Below are 14,293 nucleotides of genomic sequence, written 5' to 3' on the forward strand. Positions count from 1 at the left end.
GCACAGAGTAGGTAGTTCGAATTAGGCTCTCTAATTCGAACTACCGGTACACCTCATTCCACGAGGAGTAACAGTAGTTCGAATTAGAGAGCCTAATTCAAACTACCTACTCCGTGCTGCGTGTAGCCGTGGGCGCGGAGTCCACACTAAGGGGGATTTTAAAATGGCGGAGCCCGGCAAGATGCAAATGAAGCCCGGGATATTTAAATCCCGGGTTTCATTTGCAACTTTGAATGCCTACGTTATCCACCCTAGTTCGAACTAGGGAGGCAGTGTAGACATACCCTAAGGTGCCACAAGACTCCTCGCCGCTTTTGCAGATTCAGACTAACACTGCTACCCCTTTGATACTTAAAATCCCACAGACAACGATGAGCTATTTTTCACCTAATTTATCTGGACGTATTATACATTTTCATAGATTCAGATTTGTCCTTATTAGCCTATGGCTCCATACTTGGAGATTTTTCAAATGCTTAATCATTAAGGAGGAATTAAATTGTAGAATACGTTTCAGATAACGTAAGAGCCATTATAAGGGCATATTCCTGTATTCTTTACTCAAGCAAAACTCCCTCCCTCTCAATCAATGACAGCTTTGCCTCAGCAAGGACTGGGAGAGACACATGCTGTTCTACTATGGGAGAAGTAGAGGGAAGAAAGAGTATCCAAGCAACTGTGACTCTGAACCTTTCAAATTTGAGTCAGATCCTTCCCTCTGGAGTGAGGTGTTTATGACAGTGGAGAGAAAAGGAGACGGGGCTGGAAACACCAGCAGACTCGATCTACGTGGATCTTTGAACAGAACCAGCCATTTGAGTTCCCTTTCCTGGCAACGTAACTCCCTTTGGAGAAGCGCTGCTATTGGTTCTGCTCCCTCTCCAAGTTGTTACAGCGTACAAAAGAGAATTAAGTCTGCATTATTTAGGAATCATTTAAAATCCACATATCCTGAGAGGTTCCTATTATACAGAGTGGCTAGTGCTGACTTCACCTCAGACCACAGAGCCCTGACTATACATGAAGTTCATCGAGAAGAGCTGCCATAATCCATAGGGGCTAAGGCATCACTTACACGATGCACACAGATCAGGATTGTTATGGTCTATTTTGCCTCTCTTCATCTAGTATTACATAGACGGGGCAGTGGGTAGTCCTATTGCATTTGGATCATAGTATTTGTGATGCTTCTATATCAGAGGGGGAAGAATTAATGTGTCTACAATGTAAATAACTTGGGATGGAAACATAAAAAGGCAGATTAATAAAGAATGAAACATTACTGTCTTTTTAAACAATGCTGATTATCTTGTATCTGAATTCCAAACTTGTCATAGATCTCAACTTCAAGCTGGTTTTATGCGGTATGGATTCCAATTCTGTTTGTTACACCAGCCTTCTTCTGGGGACCAACATTCATAGATTCCAAGGCCAGAAGGGACCATTGTGACCATCTAGTCTGACCTCTAGTATAACTCTTGGACCTACTGATTTAAAAAATGTTACCCCAGACCTTGCACTTGGGAGGAGGGGGGGGGATTCAGTGCTAGCAGCGGGGTTCAAGCCTGCCCCCACTCTTACCAGTGGCAGCTGAAGCCACAGGAAGAGGAGCAATGTGGCCCCAGCCTGTTCCACTCCCCCTCAGCAATGCGGCTGATAGCTGGACTCAAGAGTTCTAATGGGGCTGAAGCCAGGCACCTCTGCTTCCCACTGCTATGGTGAGAGGGCCACTCCCTGCTGACAGCAATAGACTTCCCCAAAACCCCCTAGGTCACATCACCTGGGGAAAGGGTGAAATGGGGGCGGAGCTTAGGGGAAGAGGTAGACTGAAGTGGGGTGGGGGTGGAGCACAAGTGGGAAAAGCAAGGCAAGGAGCACTGTCCCAAGACCCACATCTCCCTAGGGATGGTGCTGGATTTGGTAGTTTCTGTTTAATATCCTCCAGAAATACTAGAAGAATGGAAAGAGTCTTATCCTCACCATGATGAAAATGTACTATTTTTTCCCCAAATACAGAACAGAAATATTTGAATGCCGTCGAGCAGTGTTCCCTCTAAGCTGTGCAGCAGCCTGGCCCTGCAGCTACTTAATGAGCCCCATCCAGCCTGGGGCTCAAGACTCTGCACACAGAACAGCCTGGCAGGGGAGAGGAGGCACTTCTCCCTCAGCGACAGCTGTAGCTCCCTGCTGAGGACAGAGCAGAGTCTCTCCCAGCCAGTAGGGAGGGGACGTGTCCTGAGCCCCTGGCTGGAAGAAGCTGATTAAGAAGCTGCAGGGCTATGCTGCTATGCAGCTTAGAGGGAACACTGCTGTCATGGCTGTTCCCCACTCTGGCACTTCAAGTGCAGAAGGTGGAGGCCTGTAATAGATGTTAAAATACCCTGCCACTAAAGGCTTCTGCTTCAAAAACCTGTCACAGACTCCCTGACCGAGGATGGTACGCTGTCCCCACCCAAATGCAAAAACCTCCTTGAGAGTCCAAGAAAACGGATTTGGAAATTTCTTCCTGCGGGGCAATGCCAAGGTCTTTAACCCTTCCTCAAGAGAGAGCTTTTTTGTAACTGTAATTTCTTAATAGCTGAACTTCAGTTTCAGGCACATGTACACAGGACCTTCCTGCCTTCTAAGACATAGAAATAAGATCAGAGTCTTAAAAACCATGATTTTATTAACAAAACAAAGGAGATATATTTGGTAAAGCATACTCGGTAGGTTAGGTATTACAGAACAACAGATTAAAAGCACAGAGAATTGCTTCCCTAGGATTCAGTTTAAAGGTTCAGTATATGGGGGTATGTCTACACTACAGCGCTAATTCGAACTAAGCTAATTCGAACTAGCGCGTCTAGAACTAAAAACTAGTTCGAATTAGTGTTTTGCTAATTCGAACTAGCGCGTCCACACTGATTGGACGCAGGGGGGCATTTAAGGGCAGCTGAAACAGGTTCTGGCAGGGCATCAGGTCAGTAGTTGCGTTGTGTGGCTGCTGTCTGAGGCTATCTGAGGCTCGAGCTTAAAGGGACCCCCCCGGACAGCCGGTTCTCAGCTTTTCCTGCTTCCTTGCCAACCTCGCCGAGGGACAGGAAAGCATTGGTCTCTGTGCCCGTCTGTGTCGGTGCTTCCCTTCGGGGGGGCCGCCGCAGGTGGCAACATGGAGCCACAGGTCGCCCTGCACCTTCTGGTGCACTTTCTGGACTTGCTGCTGCAAGCCTGCCAGCAATGGCTCGAGGCTGCCTGGCACCACCTGGTGCACGTCAGCCCCCTGCCTCTCCGCCTGGCCGCCCTGGGGGCTGTGGAGGAGCCGCGGCGGCGCCCCAACACTGGTGTGCCCCGCCGCGTCTGGCGTCTGGACACCAGCACCGACTGGTGGGACCGCATCGTCCTGGAGCGCTGGAAGGACCGACAGTGGACCCAGAACTTCAGGATGAGGAGGGACACCTTCCTGGAGCTCTGCGAGTGGCTCGCCCCTGCCCTGCGCAGAAGGGACACTTGCATGAGGCCCGCCATCCCCCTCCAGAAGCGGGTGGCCATCGCCCTCTGGAAGCTCTCTACGCCGGACAGCTACCGATCCGTCGGGAACCAGTTCGGCGTGGGGAGATCCACCGTCGGAGCGGTGCTCATGCAGGTATGGCACTCGTCGGCCACTGAGCCGGTGGGGAGGGGGGCTGCGAGGAGGGGATGGGCCGCCCCAGGGACAAAGGGGGGGCGGGAGGAGGCGAAAGTGCCCCGCATCGGAGGGGTTGGTCTGTCCTGGCCGTACTACACGCCGCCAGGGGGATTGCTACCGGGAGTGGGGCACGGGGCACTGCCAGGGCACGAACGCTCCCAGCCACCCGGGCGCCCCACTGATTGGCGCTTTGCTGTGTCTCTCTCCGCAGGTGGTCAAGGCCATCAGCCGGGTGCTGCTCCGCAGGGTGGTCCGCCTCGCCGACCCGGACGCCGTCATCCAGGGCTTCGGCGCCCTCGGCTTCCCCAACTGTGGGGGGGCCATCGACGGGACGCACATTCCCATCCGTGCCCCGGAACACCAGGCGTCCCGGTACGTCAACTGCAAGGGGTACTTCTCCATGATCCTGCAGGCCGTGTGTGACCACCGGGGCCAGTTCACAGACATTAATGTGGGCTGGTCCGGTAAAGCACACGACGCCCGGGTGTACCGCAACTCTTCCGTGTGCCAGCGGCTGCAGGCCGGAACCTTCTTCCCCGACCGCCACATCAGGGTCGGGGACGTGGACATGCCCGTGTGCCTGGTGGGGGATGCCGCCTACCCACTGCAGCCGTGGCTGATGAAGCCCTACACGGGGCACCTCAATCCCTCCCGCCAGGCCTTCAATGCCAGGCTGACCAGGGCCCGCATCGTGGTGGAGGGGGCCTTCGGGCGACTGAAAGCCCGCTTTCGATGCCTCCTCACCCGTCTGGACCTGGCCGAGCACAACATCCCTCCTGTGGTGGCAGCATGTTGTGTGCTCCACAATTTGTGTGAGCGAAAGGGGGAGGCTTTCCTGCCAGCCTGGATGGCTGAGGCTGACCGCATGGCTAGACACTACGGTCAGCCCCGCACCGCCGCCATCTGGGAAGCCCAGCGGGGGGCCGTCCGGATCCGGGAAGCCCTGCGGGAGAGCTTCCTGGTGGAGGAGGAGGACTGACCTCTCCCTTGCATGCTCCACTGGGGCCTTCTTCCACACTACCCCTCTTCCCCTTTCCCCTCCCTACCTACTGTAAAATAAAGACACCTGTTTTTCAAACAAAAACGTATGTTTATTTAACATAAGTGGGGTGGGGGGAGGGTGGGAGAGGGGAGGGGGAAACCTGGGACGAGGGAGCTGGAAGGGGAGGGAAGGGAGGAAGGGAAAGGAAAGCTCAGTGGTGGGAGTCCGGCTGCTTCTCCCATCTCGCCACACTGCGGATCCGGGGGCGTCGGTGGGAAATGGTTGGGGGGGGCAGGAGGGACAGGGGGTGTGGAGGAAGCAGGAGCGGGAGCAGGGGGAGCAGGAGGAGCAGGAGGAGCAGGGGGAGGAGGAAATGGGAAGCGGTCGAGCAGGCTCTGGAGGTGGCCTCGCAGGGCACGGCCCTGCTCCTCCAGGACCTCCAGACTCCTCCGGCGCAGCCTCAGGTCCTCCTGGACCCAGTGGTCCTGGGTGCGGAGCTGGTGATCCATGAACCGGAGGTGCCGCCTTTGGTACTCCTCCTCATTCCTGGCTCTCCTGCTTGCCCGGGCACGGGCAGCTGCTGCAAGCGGTGTGGTGCGCCCTGCAGGCCCAGGTGTTGCAGCTGTGGTGCAACAAGACCAGCGGTCAATTATCCCAGGGCCCAAGTGTGTGAAACCCAGCTCCCCTCTGCAAGGCCAGGGCCCCTGCAGGATCCCCAGCTGCTGCTCCTTGGTGGGCAAGGCCCAGGCGCACGGTCCCGGGGCTCCCATGGTACTCACATGTGGACGCCTCCCCGGCCTCGGACGACACAGGCAAGTGGCTCCGTGGGGTGCCTCGGGGGTCCCGGGTCCTGGGCAGGCTGGCGGCAGGCTCCTGGCTCTCAGAGCCCTCCTCCTCCTCCTCCGTCTCCTAGAGCGGGCCCTCTGCCCCGGGGTCTGTCACGTCCCGGGGGGCAGGGACGGCATGAGCCCCCAGGAGGCGGTCCAGGGCGTGGAAGTGGAGGCAGGCCTCCGGGTCGGCCCCTGGCTGGCAGGCCCGGGAGTAGGACTGCCGCAGATCTTTAATCTTGCAGCGCTCCTGCTCCCGGCTGCGCTGGTGGCCCCTGGCGGCCAGGCTGGCAGCCATGCGGCCGTAGATGGCCGCGTTCCTGTGGCTAGTGCGGAGATCGTGGACATTGGAGGCTTCCCCCCAAACCTCGATGAGGTCCACGATCTCCGCACTTGACCAAGCGGGCGCCCGCCTTTTGCGCCCCCAGGCAGGCTCCTGGGAGCCGCCAGGCTGGTCCTGGGGAGCAGTGGAGGGCTGGGTGTTCTCGGGTGGCTGGCTCATAGTGTGGCAGGTACAGGGTGTGCTGGCATGAGTGCTGGCAGCCTTGCAACTGGCACAAACTGTGTAGCCAGCCCGTGGCCCTTTAAGGGCTCCGGGGCCGGGAGGGGGGCAATAGAGTTTCCCTGGTGTTGGCCAGAGTGGCCACCAGGGAAACCTGGGAAGCCTTAGCCTCCCACTAGTTCGAATTAAGGGTCTACACAGCCCTTAATTCGAACTAGCTAGTTCGAACTAGGCTTAATCCTCGTAAAATGAGGTTTACCTAGTTCGAACTAAGCGCTCCGTTAGTTCGAATTAAGTTCGAACTAACGGAGTGCTAGTGTAGCGCCTATCAAAGTTAGTTCGAACTAACATCCGTTAGTTCGAACTAACTTTGTAGTGTAGACATACCCCAGGGGAGGGAAGTTACCTGGATTCAGAGCAGAGGGGTTCACAAACCAGAAAATAATCTGATCTCGTCTAACTAAACATTCCCTGTTCACTTATATATCTCTTGTTCCAAGGTTTAGTCTTTTCTAGACATGGATATTGCTGAAAATTCCATGCTTTATTCCTGGCTCAGTCTCTCTCTCTCCCCCAGCTCCTGCTCTGAACTCACACAAAGAACTGAAGCAGGCAGAACCTGTTTTCCAATTCATATCTCACACTTTTTTCACATTGGCTCTCCTGGCTTCCCGAAGACACACCATCTCAGTTTAATCCTTTACAGGCAATTTAGTTAACTGAACGGCTAAGGTGTCTAGAAAAGGGTGCCTCCCATTCATCAGAAATTGTCTTTTCGGCATTATTACAGATAAATCTACTGTTTCCCTCTAGTAAAGAATCAATACCTGTATAAGGATTCTTTTTTTCTTAACGTATTTTAAAAGTTTCTTATTGTCCTTAACTCTGTTAGCCACAGATTCCTCCTTGTGTCTCCTTGCTTTCCTTATCAATTTTTTACAATTCCTAACTTTTGATTTATATTCATTACTATCAATCTTCCTTCCATTTGTTATACAATTTTATTATTTTTTATTTTTCGTTTATTTAAATGGAATTATTCTTGACTATCCCAGGATGAACGAGATCAGTATCAGGCTCTATTTCTCAAAATGCACTGAAGGGAGTGCAATAAAATTAAATTTCTAAATCTGACATGTACTTACTCTTTTCCAAGGTTATTAAATGCAAGGCAGCCATTGCCTGGGAAGCAGGGAGCCTCTTTTCTATTGAGGAGGTTGAAGTCGCCCCACCCAAAGAACATGAAATTCGAGTTAAGGTAAGTCATGTAGAGTGACACTGGTGTAAAACTGGAGTTGCACAGCAATGAAGGCTATTACATTTGAAAACAGCAATTAAGATTCACAAACATATCCTGAATGTGCAAATCAGACATAAACAAATGGAGTATGAACAGCAGGTGGGCCCCAATTCAGACAAGTTATTCCCCGGCTCCACCCTTCCCACCTGTCCCCTCCACAGCCAGAACCCAGAGAACCCCTGTCCTCTCTGTCTCCAAAGCCCTGAGACACCCCCGCCTTCCCACGTTTCATCCCGTCCCATGGCCAAAGGAATCCTAGACCAGTTGGAGTCCCCTCCCACCATCAACCTGCCCAGAGGAGCCCCAAGCTGGCAAGAGCCCAGGCCAGACAGATACTGCAACTGCACCTCCCCGCGGCAGACCCTAAGCCTCCCCACAGGAAAATTCAAAAGCTCTTCTCCACCTTCTGGAAGAAGAACCTATGCTTTTCCTATGCACATGCAGGTTCTGAGGTGTCTGATGAGGTGGCATGTGTTACTCAACATCCCAGTTTCATTATGAAAGAATTTCATGGAGTCCAGGGATCTTAGCATATGAACCCAGGAAACTGAGTAGCACATACCATCTCCTTAGTTGCCCTGGTACGTGCATGGCACTTAATAAAAAGCAAAAATCCCATCACCACACCAACAAACATGGTCCGGCGACAGTGCAGCACTTCTCTTGGCCTATTGTACCTGCTGCCCATCTTTAAAATCCCATTTAAGATGAGATGATAGCTGCTTTGTATTGCTGAAGAGGGACAGAAGAGCCAGAGTGTACTACATTCCCTAAATCTCACCAAGATGCACATTCTGGCAAAATTTCATGATAATCAGATTTAAATCACTTTGTGTATTCTCAACAAAAAAGAAAGAGAGTCGTCATACGTTTTAGGATTACTTGTCTATCTTAAAAAGGGTAGGCAACTGTTTATTTTCTCCTGTGTATATTGATAAGTGTTGGGTCACACAAAACCACAATACTAATCTGATCTGAGGAAGTGGGTCTGGCCCATGAAAGCTCATCACCTAATAAACCATCTTGTTAGTCTTTAAAGTGCTACATAGTCCTGTTGTTTGTTTCAGCTACACCAGACTAACACGGCTACATTTCTATCAAAATACTAATGAAGTAGTTGGTATTATCAAGGCAGTAACTCACATTTCCCATCAAACTTGGTGGTGTTGGAGTGGTAAGAATAGCTCACTAATTTGATTCAAGTCACAGTTGCAATTCTCCATTATCAACCTACAGTATAAATATAAAGGTGTTACTGCCTTGCAGATTGTTGCTACAGGGGTGTGCCGTAGTGATGCGCATGCTATAAGCCCCAGTTTTAAGGAGGGTCTTTTTCCAGTCATCCTGGGCCATGAAGGAGCAGGAATTGTGGAGAGCACTGGACCAGGAGTGACTAAATTTAAACCAGGTACTGAGATATTATCTATACCATTGCAATGTCTGGGCTTTATTCACCATTCTGAACAATGGCTATTTGTTGATGGTACTCTGTTAAAGTCAATGCTTTATACTGGTGTGAACTGCTGCAAACAGTGAAGAACCTCTACTAGGGTTGAAGTTTAGCTATAATTAAACTTTGGTGTTTATACATTGTGGAGGAGAAAATGCAATAGGATGCAATAGGATCCAGATTTATGGATTACGCCAAGAAGACATAGCACTAGTACATTTTTTTAAAAGAGTGCACATAAACTGAACTACTCCTTCACGCCACACCACTCTTCCCCCAAATGTGATCAGGGGATATGATTACTTTCTCTAAATACATTGCAGGGGACAGGAGTAAACACTAAGGCTACGTCTACACTGGCCCCTTTTCCGGAAGGGGCATGTAAATTTCACCTATCATAGTAGGGAAATCCGCGGGGGATTTAAATATCCCCCGCGGCATTTAAATAAAAATGTCCGCCGCTTTTTTCCAGCTTTTAAAAAAGCCGGAAAAGAGCGTCTACACTGGCCCCAATCCTCCGGAAAAAGCGCCCTTTTCCGGAGGCTCTTATTGAAGTAGGAATAAGAGCCTCCGGAAAAGGGCGCTTTTTCCGGAGGATCGGGGCCAGTGTAGACGCTCTTTTCCGGCTTTTTTAAAAGCCGGAAAAAAGTGGCGGACATTTTTATTTAAATGCCGCGGGGGATATTTAAATCCCCCGCGGATTTCCCTACTACGATAGGTGAAATTTACATGCCCCTTCCGGAAAAGGGGCCAGTGTAGACGAGCCCTAAGGAAGTTGAAGAGCTATTTAAGCTGAAAGATAATGCTGGTACGAGAACAAATGGGTATAAACTGGCCTTGAACAAATTCAGTCTGGACATTAGAAGGACTAACTATCAGAGGACTGAGATTATGAAACTGCTTCCCAATAGGAGTGGTGGAGGCATACAATTAATTGTAACAAATAGAGCTAGACAAATTTGAGTGGGATTTCACGACAGAGTTGCTTGTGAGGATACTGGGCAAGGCTCAGCAGCCCTGATTGTCCTTCCAGTTTGTCTTACATTCCTGAAATCTCATGCTTCGGGGCATATCCCTTCAGGTCAGAAAGGGACTTCCCCCTCACAGTGTGTTTGGAAGGATAGGGGTGTCTTCTTATTCTGAAAAAACAGGGATAGGGTGGGCTGGTACACACTGGAAGTGGCATTAGGGTTTTTGGTTTTGGTGGCCTGTGATATACAAGAGGTCAAGCTAGAAGACCTAGAGGATCTGGAGGTCCTTTCTAGTTTTGATCTCTAGGACTATGTCTAGACTGCAAGCTTCTTTTGGAAGAAGCTTTTCCGGAAGAGATCTTCCAGGAATACTTTTTTCGAAAGAGAGCATCCACACAGCAAAAGTGCAATGAAAAAGCAATATGCTTTTTCAAAAGTTGGCATCCACATTGATTGGACGCTATCTTGCATTTAAGTTGTGGTTAATATGGATGGAGTAGCCACTAGGACACCTGTGTTATTTCCTGGAGGCCTCTTCCTTAGAAAGAACTCCCTCTTCTATGTCCACACGCACATTTTTCTGAAAAAGCTTTTTCAGAAAAAGGCTTCTTCCTTGTAGAAAGAGATTTATCGCTGTTGGAAAAACCCCTCTGTTCTTTCAGCTTTCTGTCAAAAGAGTACAATAGCAGTGTGGATGATAAGTATAGTTTTTCTGGAAAAACGCTGCAGTGTATACATATTCTAGGAGTCTGGGACAAGCAATAACTCAGATGTTGATTATGACTGATTAGGGTTTAGGATTTGTGAAGGAAAGACCACAGTGCGGTTCACATGGATGTTGCTGAAGATGTATCACCTTCAGTTATAATGCACAAAAATAACTAACAAAAAAAACCTGCAGCTGCAGAGCAATCTAGAAATGGACACTTATGCTGCCGGGCCAAAGAATTCTCACTTGCTGTGTCTAGACTGGCCAGTTTTTCCAGAAAATCAGCCGCTTTTCCAGAAAAACTTACCAGCTGTCTACACTGGCCACTTGAATTTCCACAAAAGCACTGACTTCCTACTGTAAGAAATCAGTGCTTCTTGCGGAAATACTATTCTTCTCCCGTTCAGGCAAAAGTCCCTTTTACGCAAAGCTTTTGCACAAAAGGGCCAGTGTAGACAACTCAGATTTGTTTTCCGCAAAAAAGCTCCGATGACAAAAATGGCGATCGGGGCTTTTTTGCGGAAAAGCGCGTCTAGATTGGCACGGACGCTTTTCCGCAAAAAATGCTTTTGCGGAAAAGCGTCCATGCCAATCTAGATCCGTGGTCCCCAACATGGTGCCCGTGGGCGCCATGGCGCCCGTGGGGGCATTTCCATGCACCCACCAGGTGCTCGGGGCTGGCCTGGCCCCGGGCACATGGCGCATGGCGGGGGGAGCGCCGGCCCTGGGCGCGCGGCGCTGGGCGGGGGGAGCGCCGGCCCCGGGCGCGCGGCACTTGGCGGGGGGAGTGCCGGCCCCGGGCACGCGGCGCTTGAGGGTGGGGGGTGCCGGCCCCGGGCGCGCGGCGCTTGAGGGTGGGGGCGCCAGCCCTGAGCGCGCGGCGCTTGAGGGTGGGGGCGCCGGCCCCGGGCGCGCGGCGCTTGAGGGTGGGGGCGCCGGCCCCGGGCGTGCGGTGCTTGGCGGGGGGAGCGCCGGCCCCGGGCACGCGGCGCTTGGCGGGGGGGGCGCCAGCCCCAGGCGCGCAGCCCTCGGAGGGGGCAACGGCCCCAGGCGCGTGGCTATGGGGGGGCCCCCGCCCCCGGGCATGCAGCTATGGGGGGGCCACCCCCGGGCGCGCAAGTGTCCCCGCCCCCTGGCATCCGGCGGGCAAACGGACACGCCCCCTGGCTCCCGACAACCTCAAAAGGTTGGGGACCACTGATCTAGATGCTCTGTTCCGAAAATGCTTTTAACAGAAAACTTTTCCGTTAAAAGCATTTCCGGAAAATCTTGCCAGTCTAGACGCAGCCACTGTATTTAGACTGAACAGCTTGGTGTCTGCTGCGCCTGTTGCTGAAACACCCAAGTTCTATCCCTTCCTTCCTCACTTCTCCACTCTCAAGTTGAAAGAACAGGTTCTGAAACTGATGCCCCGGGGGTTGGTCAGCAACAAATTATTGAATATCACCAGGGGCTGTCACTTCTCCCCAGATCCAAAGCTAATGTCTCCACACCAAAACTCAGGCAAGGAGGCTAACAAACACACACAACACAGTGCTAGCACAATTACTGATCGCAGGCTTCAGGGCCCCAGCCTCCATCAGCTCTGCTTCTTCCCAGAGCAGCTACTACAGGACTGCTTCCTTAACTCCCTTACTCTAGGGGCCCACCACAGGAGCTAGCTTCACTCCAGTGCAGCTTCCTCTTTAGGGCTCAACATATTTCACTCCTTCCTTCTCCCACCTACCTATTAGCAGCCCTTTACAGATCCAGCTGCTTATCTGAATTGGGATCACTCACCTAGTCCAGCCTCCCTGTGACAATGAGTAAAGCAGGTGGCTCTTTGCCATCTGATCAGCTATTGTACTGTAGTCAGGCTTCCCCCTTCCCTTCTATAACCCCTTTTGGGGGGTGGTTTTTGTGTGGGTGTTGTTTTGTTTTTACACAGCTGCATGGTGAGGCAACCTCTTCTTTTCTGGCTTGCTGCATCGACATCTTTAGTTCAACCTAAAGGTGGCGGCTAAAATTATTTCTTCTTTGAGTGGCCCCGTGGATGCTCCACTCTAGGCGCTGCTGGTCTGAAGATTTCAGAGCCATCTTCAGCCGGTCTGCACATGACTCCTGCAGCTTTCACGCCTGTGATCACGAATGCAGACCGGCCCCCCCCCCGCCAGTTCCTCTCTACCATCCTAGGTTGCTGGCGGAGCTTTGCGATCTCCTCAGACACAGAGAAAATTCTGTCAGAAAGAATTGTAAAATAGTTAGTCTTTGTTCAGTAGTTAGTTTCCTGTTAATTAGTTAGTTTTGAAAGGGAAAAAAAAGAGAGACTTTGTTCTAGTCAATTTCTGCCAGTGCGGCAGTTTGCCTAGTCAATTTCATCATGCCTGGGACACCAGGATTCAAACGGTGTTCCCAGTGCAAAGAGGCTATGCCAGCCTCAGACAATCACACAGTCTTTGTCCGTTGTTTGGGGGAGTCTCATGTACCCCAAAAATGCACTCATTGCTTGAAATTAACTCCGCGGGCGCGCAGGGACAGGGATCTCCGGCTCAAGCTTCTTCTCTGCGACAAGGCTCTTCAGCCTGTACAAACTTCACAGGAGCAAATAACTGCTCCGAAGAGAAGGGCACTATCACCAGGAGTGCCTAAAACAAAAAAGAAAAAGGCTTCTCCCACCCGCTCTCTCCCCGCCGTCCCCCTGCCGCGGGTGAATCAGGACAAGTCAGAGGCAGCAACAGTGGGCATTCGACCGGCATTTAAATCACTTTCCTGGTCTGTGGCAGAATCATCCAAGCTGCGCGCAGTTTGGGCTCCTGCAGCAGCTTCCCCTACTTATAGGGAGCATGCACGGACCAGAACCCCTTTGGAGGATAAGCTGGCCATGCCACTAATGCCACCAACGATGCCGCCTGACAAGGAACCGTCCCTGCAGCAGCGGGACGAGTCAGGAGCAGCACCGGAGTCTGCACTGCTGAGGGCACCCCTGACCCCTCCATAGGAGTGAGCACTGGCCGCTCCAGAGAAGAGACAGCGGCACTGGGAGACCACGGCTCACCATGCCGTAGACACGGTGCCGACAGGGCAGCCGGCACCGCAAGAGAGCAATTCCCACGGAGCACCCCGGGTGCCGTGTGAGACCATTCACTCCATGCCATGTGAGATCATTCACTCCGTGCCATGTGAGATCATTCACTCCGTGCCATGTGAGATCATTCACTCGGTAGAGCTGCTCAGTCTTCCCACCCCTCGGCACTGAGATTACAATCAACCTCTCTGCCTCCAAGACACTGTCAGCCGGTGCATGATGAGCGTAACTATGGCAACCCAGCAGGAGACCTGACAGCTGCTCTGCAGTCCTTGACAGCTGTTCCTACTAAGGCAGCAAGGAAATCAGCACCTAGAAACCATTCCAGGTCGCCTTCACCGTACTTCTTGCCTGAGCCTTCCCCACCTGCATGTCACTCAGACGGGGTGCTTATTCCTCTGCATATAGCAATTCTCATAGACGCTCTTGCTCAAATTACTCCTATAGATATGTTTGTGTCTCTCCACATAGATCTCACTCGCTGACCTACTCTCCTCCCAGATCATATTGGAGCAGGCATGGCAGAATATATGCATCAAGGAGATCATCTCCTGACTATGATTATCACGCTCACAGGAGTTATCATGCCCCTATAAGGAAGGGCAGATCACACTCCCATTCCCACTCTTGCTGTTGCCATCAGTCTTATCATAGACGATCTTCACCACATGCTCCAGAATATCAAAGACCTCAGTCACCGAAGCCGCCCCTTCCCACGGCCCCCTCAGTATCAGTCCTTTCTGATGCAGAGGCGGGTCAAATTTCAGATACGGACGAGCACATGCCTGCAGCTTCCCCTGGGGATGTCCAATCATCCTCCC

The 14,293-nt window shown here is 51.9% G+C and overlaps 1 protein-coding gene across 1 annotated transcript in view; it reads left to right on the top strand.

Annotated features, from left to right (window-relative positions):
* The window catches only part of LOC102463832 (all-trans-retinol dehydrogenase [NAD(+)] ADH4), a 42,502-nt gene that overhangs the window by 8,218 nt on the left and 19,991 nt on the right, over positions 1-14,293 (top strand). Inside the window, exons 2-3 of the mRNA XM_006130140.5 lie at positions 7,135-7,236; positions 8,545-8,686. Coding sequence (XP_006130202.2) covers positions 7,135-7,236; positions 8,545-8,686 — 244 coding nt within the window. The remainder of the gene's footprint in view (positions 1-7,134; positions 7,237-8,544; positions 8,687-14,293) is intronic.

The sequence above is a fragment of the Pelodiscus sinensis genome, chromosome 4 (genome assembly GCF_052426305.1).
Source record: "Pelodiscus sinensis isolate ZL-2025 chromosome 4, ASM5242630v1, whole genome shotgun sequence".
Lineage (NCBI taxonomy): Eukaryota > Metazoa > Chordata > Testudines > Trionychidae > Pelodiscus > Pelodiscus sinensis.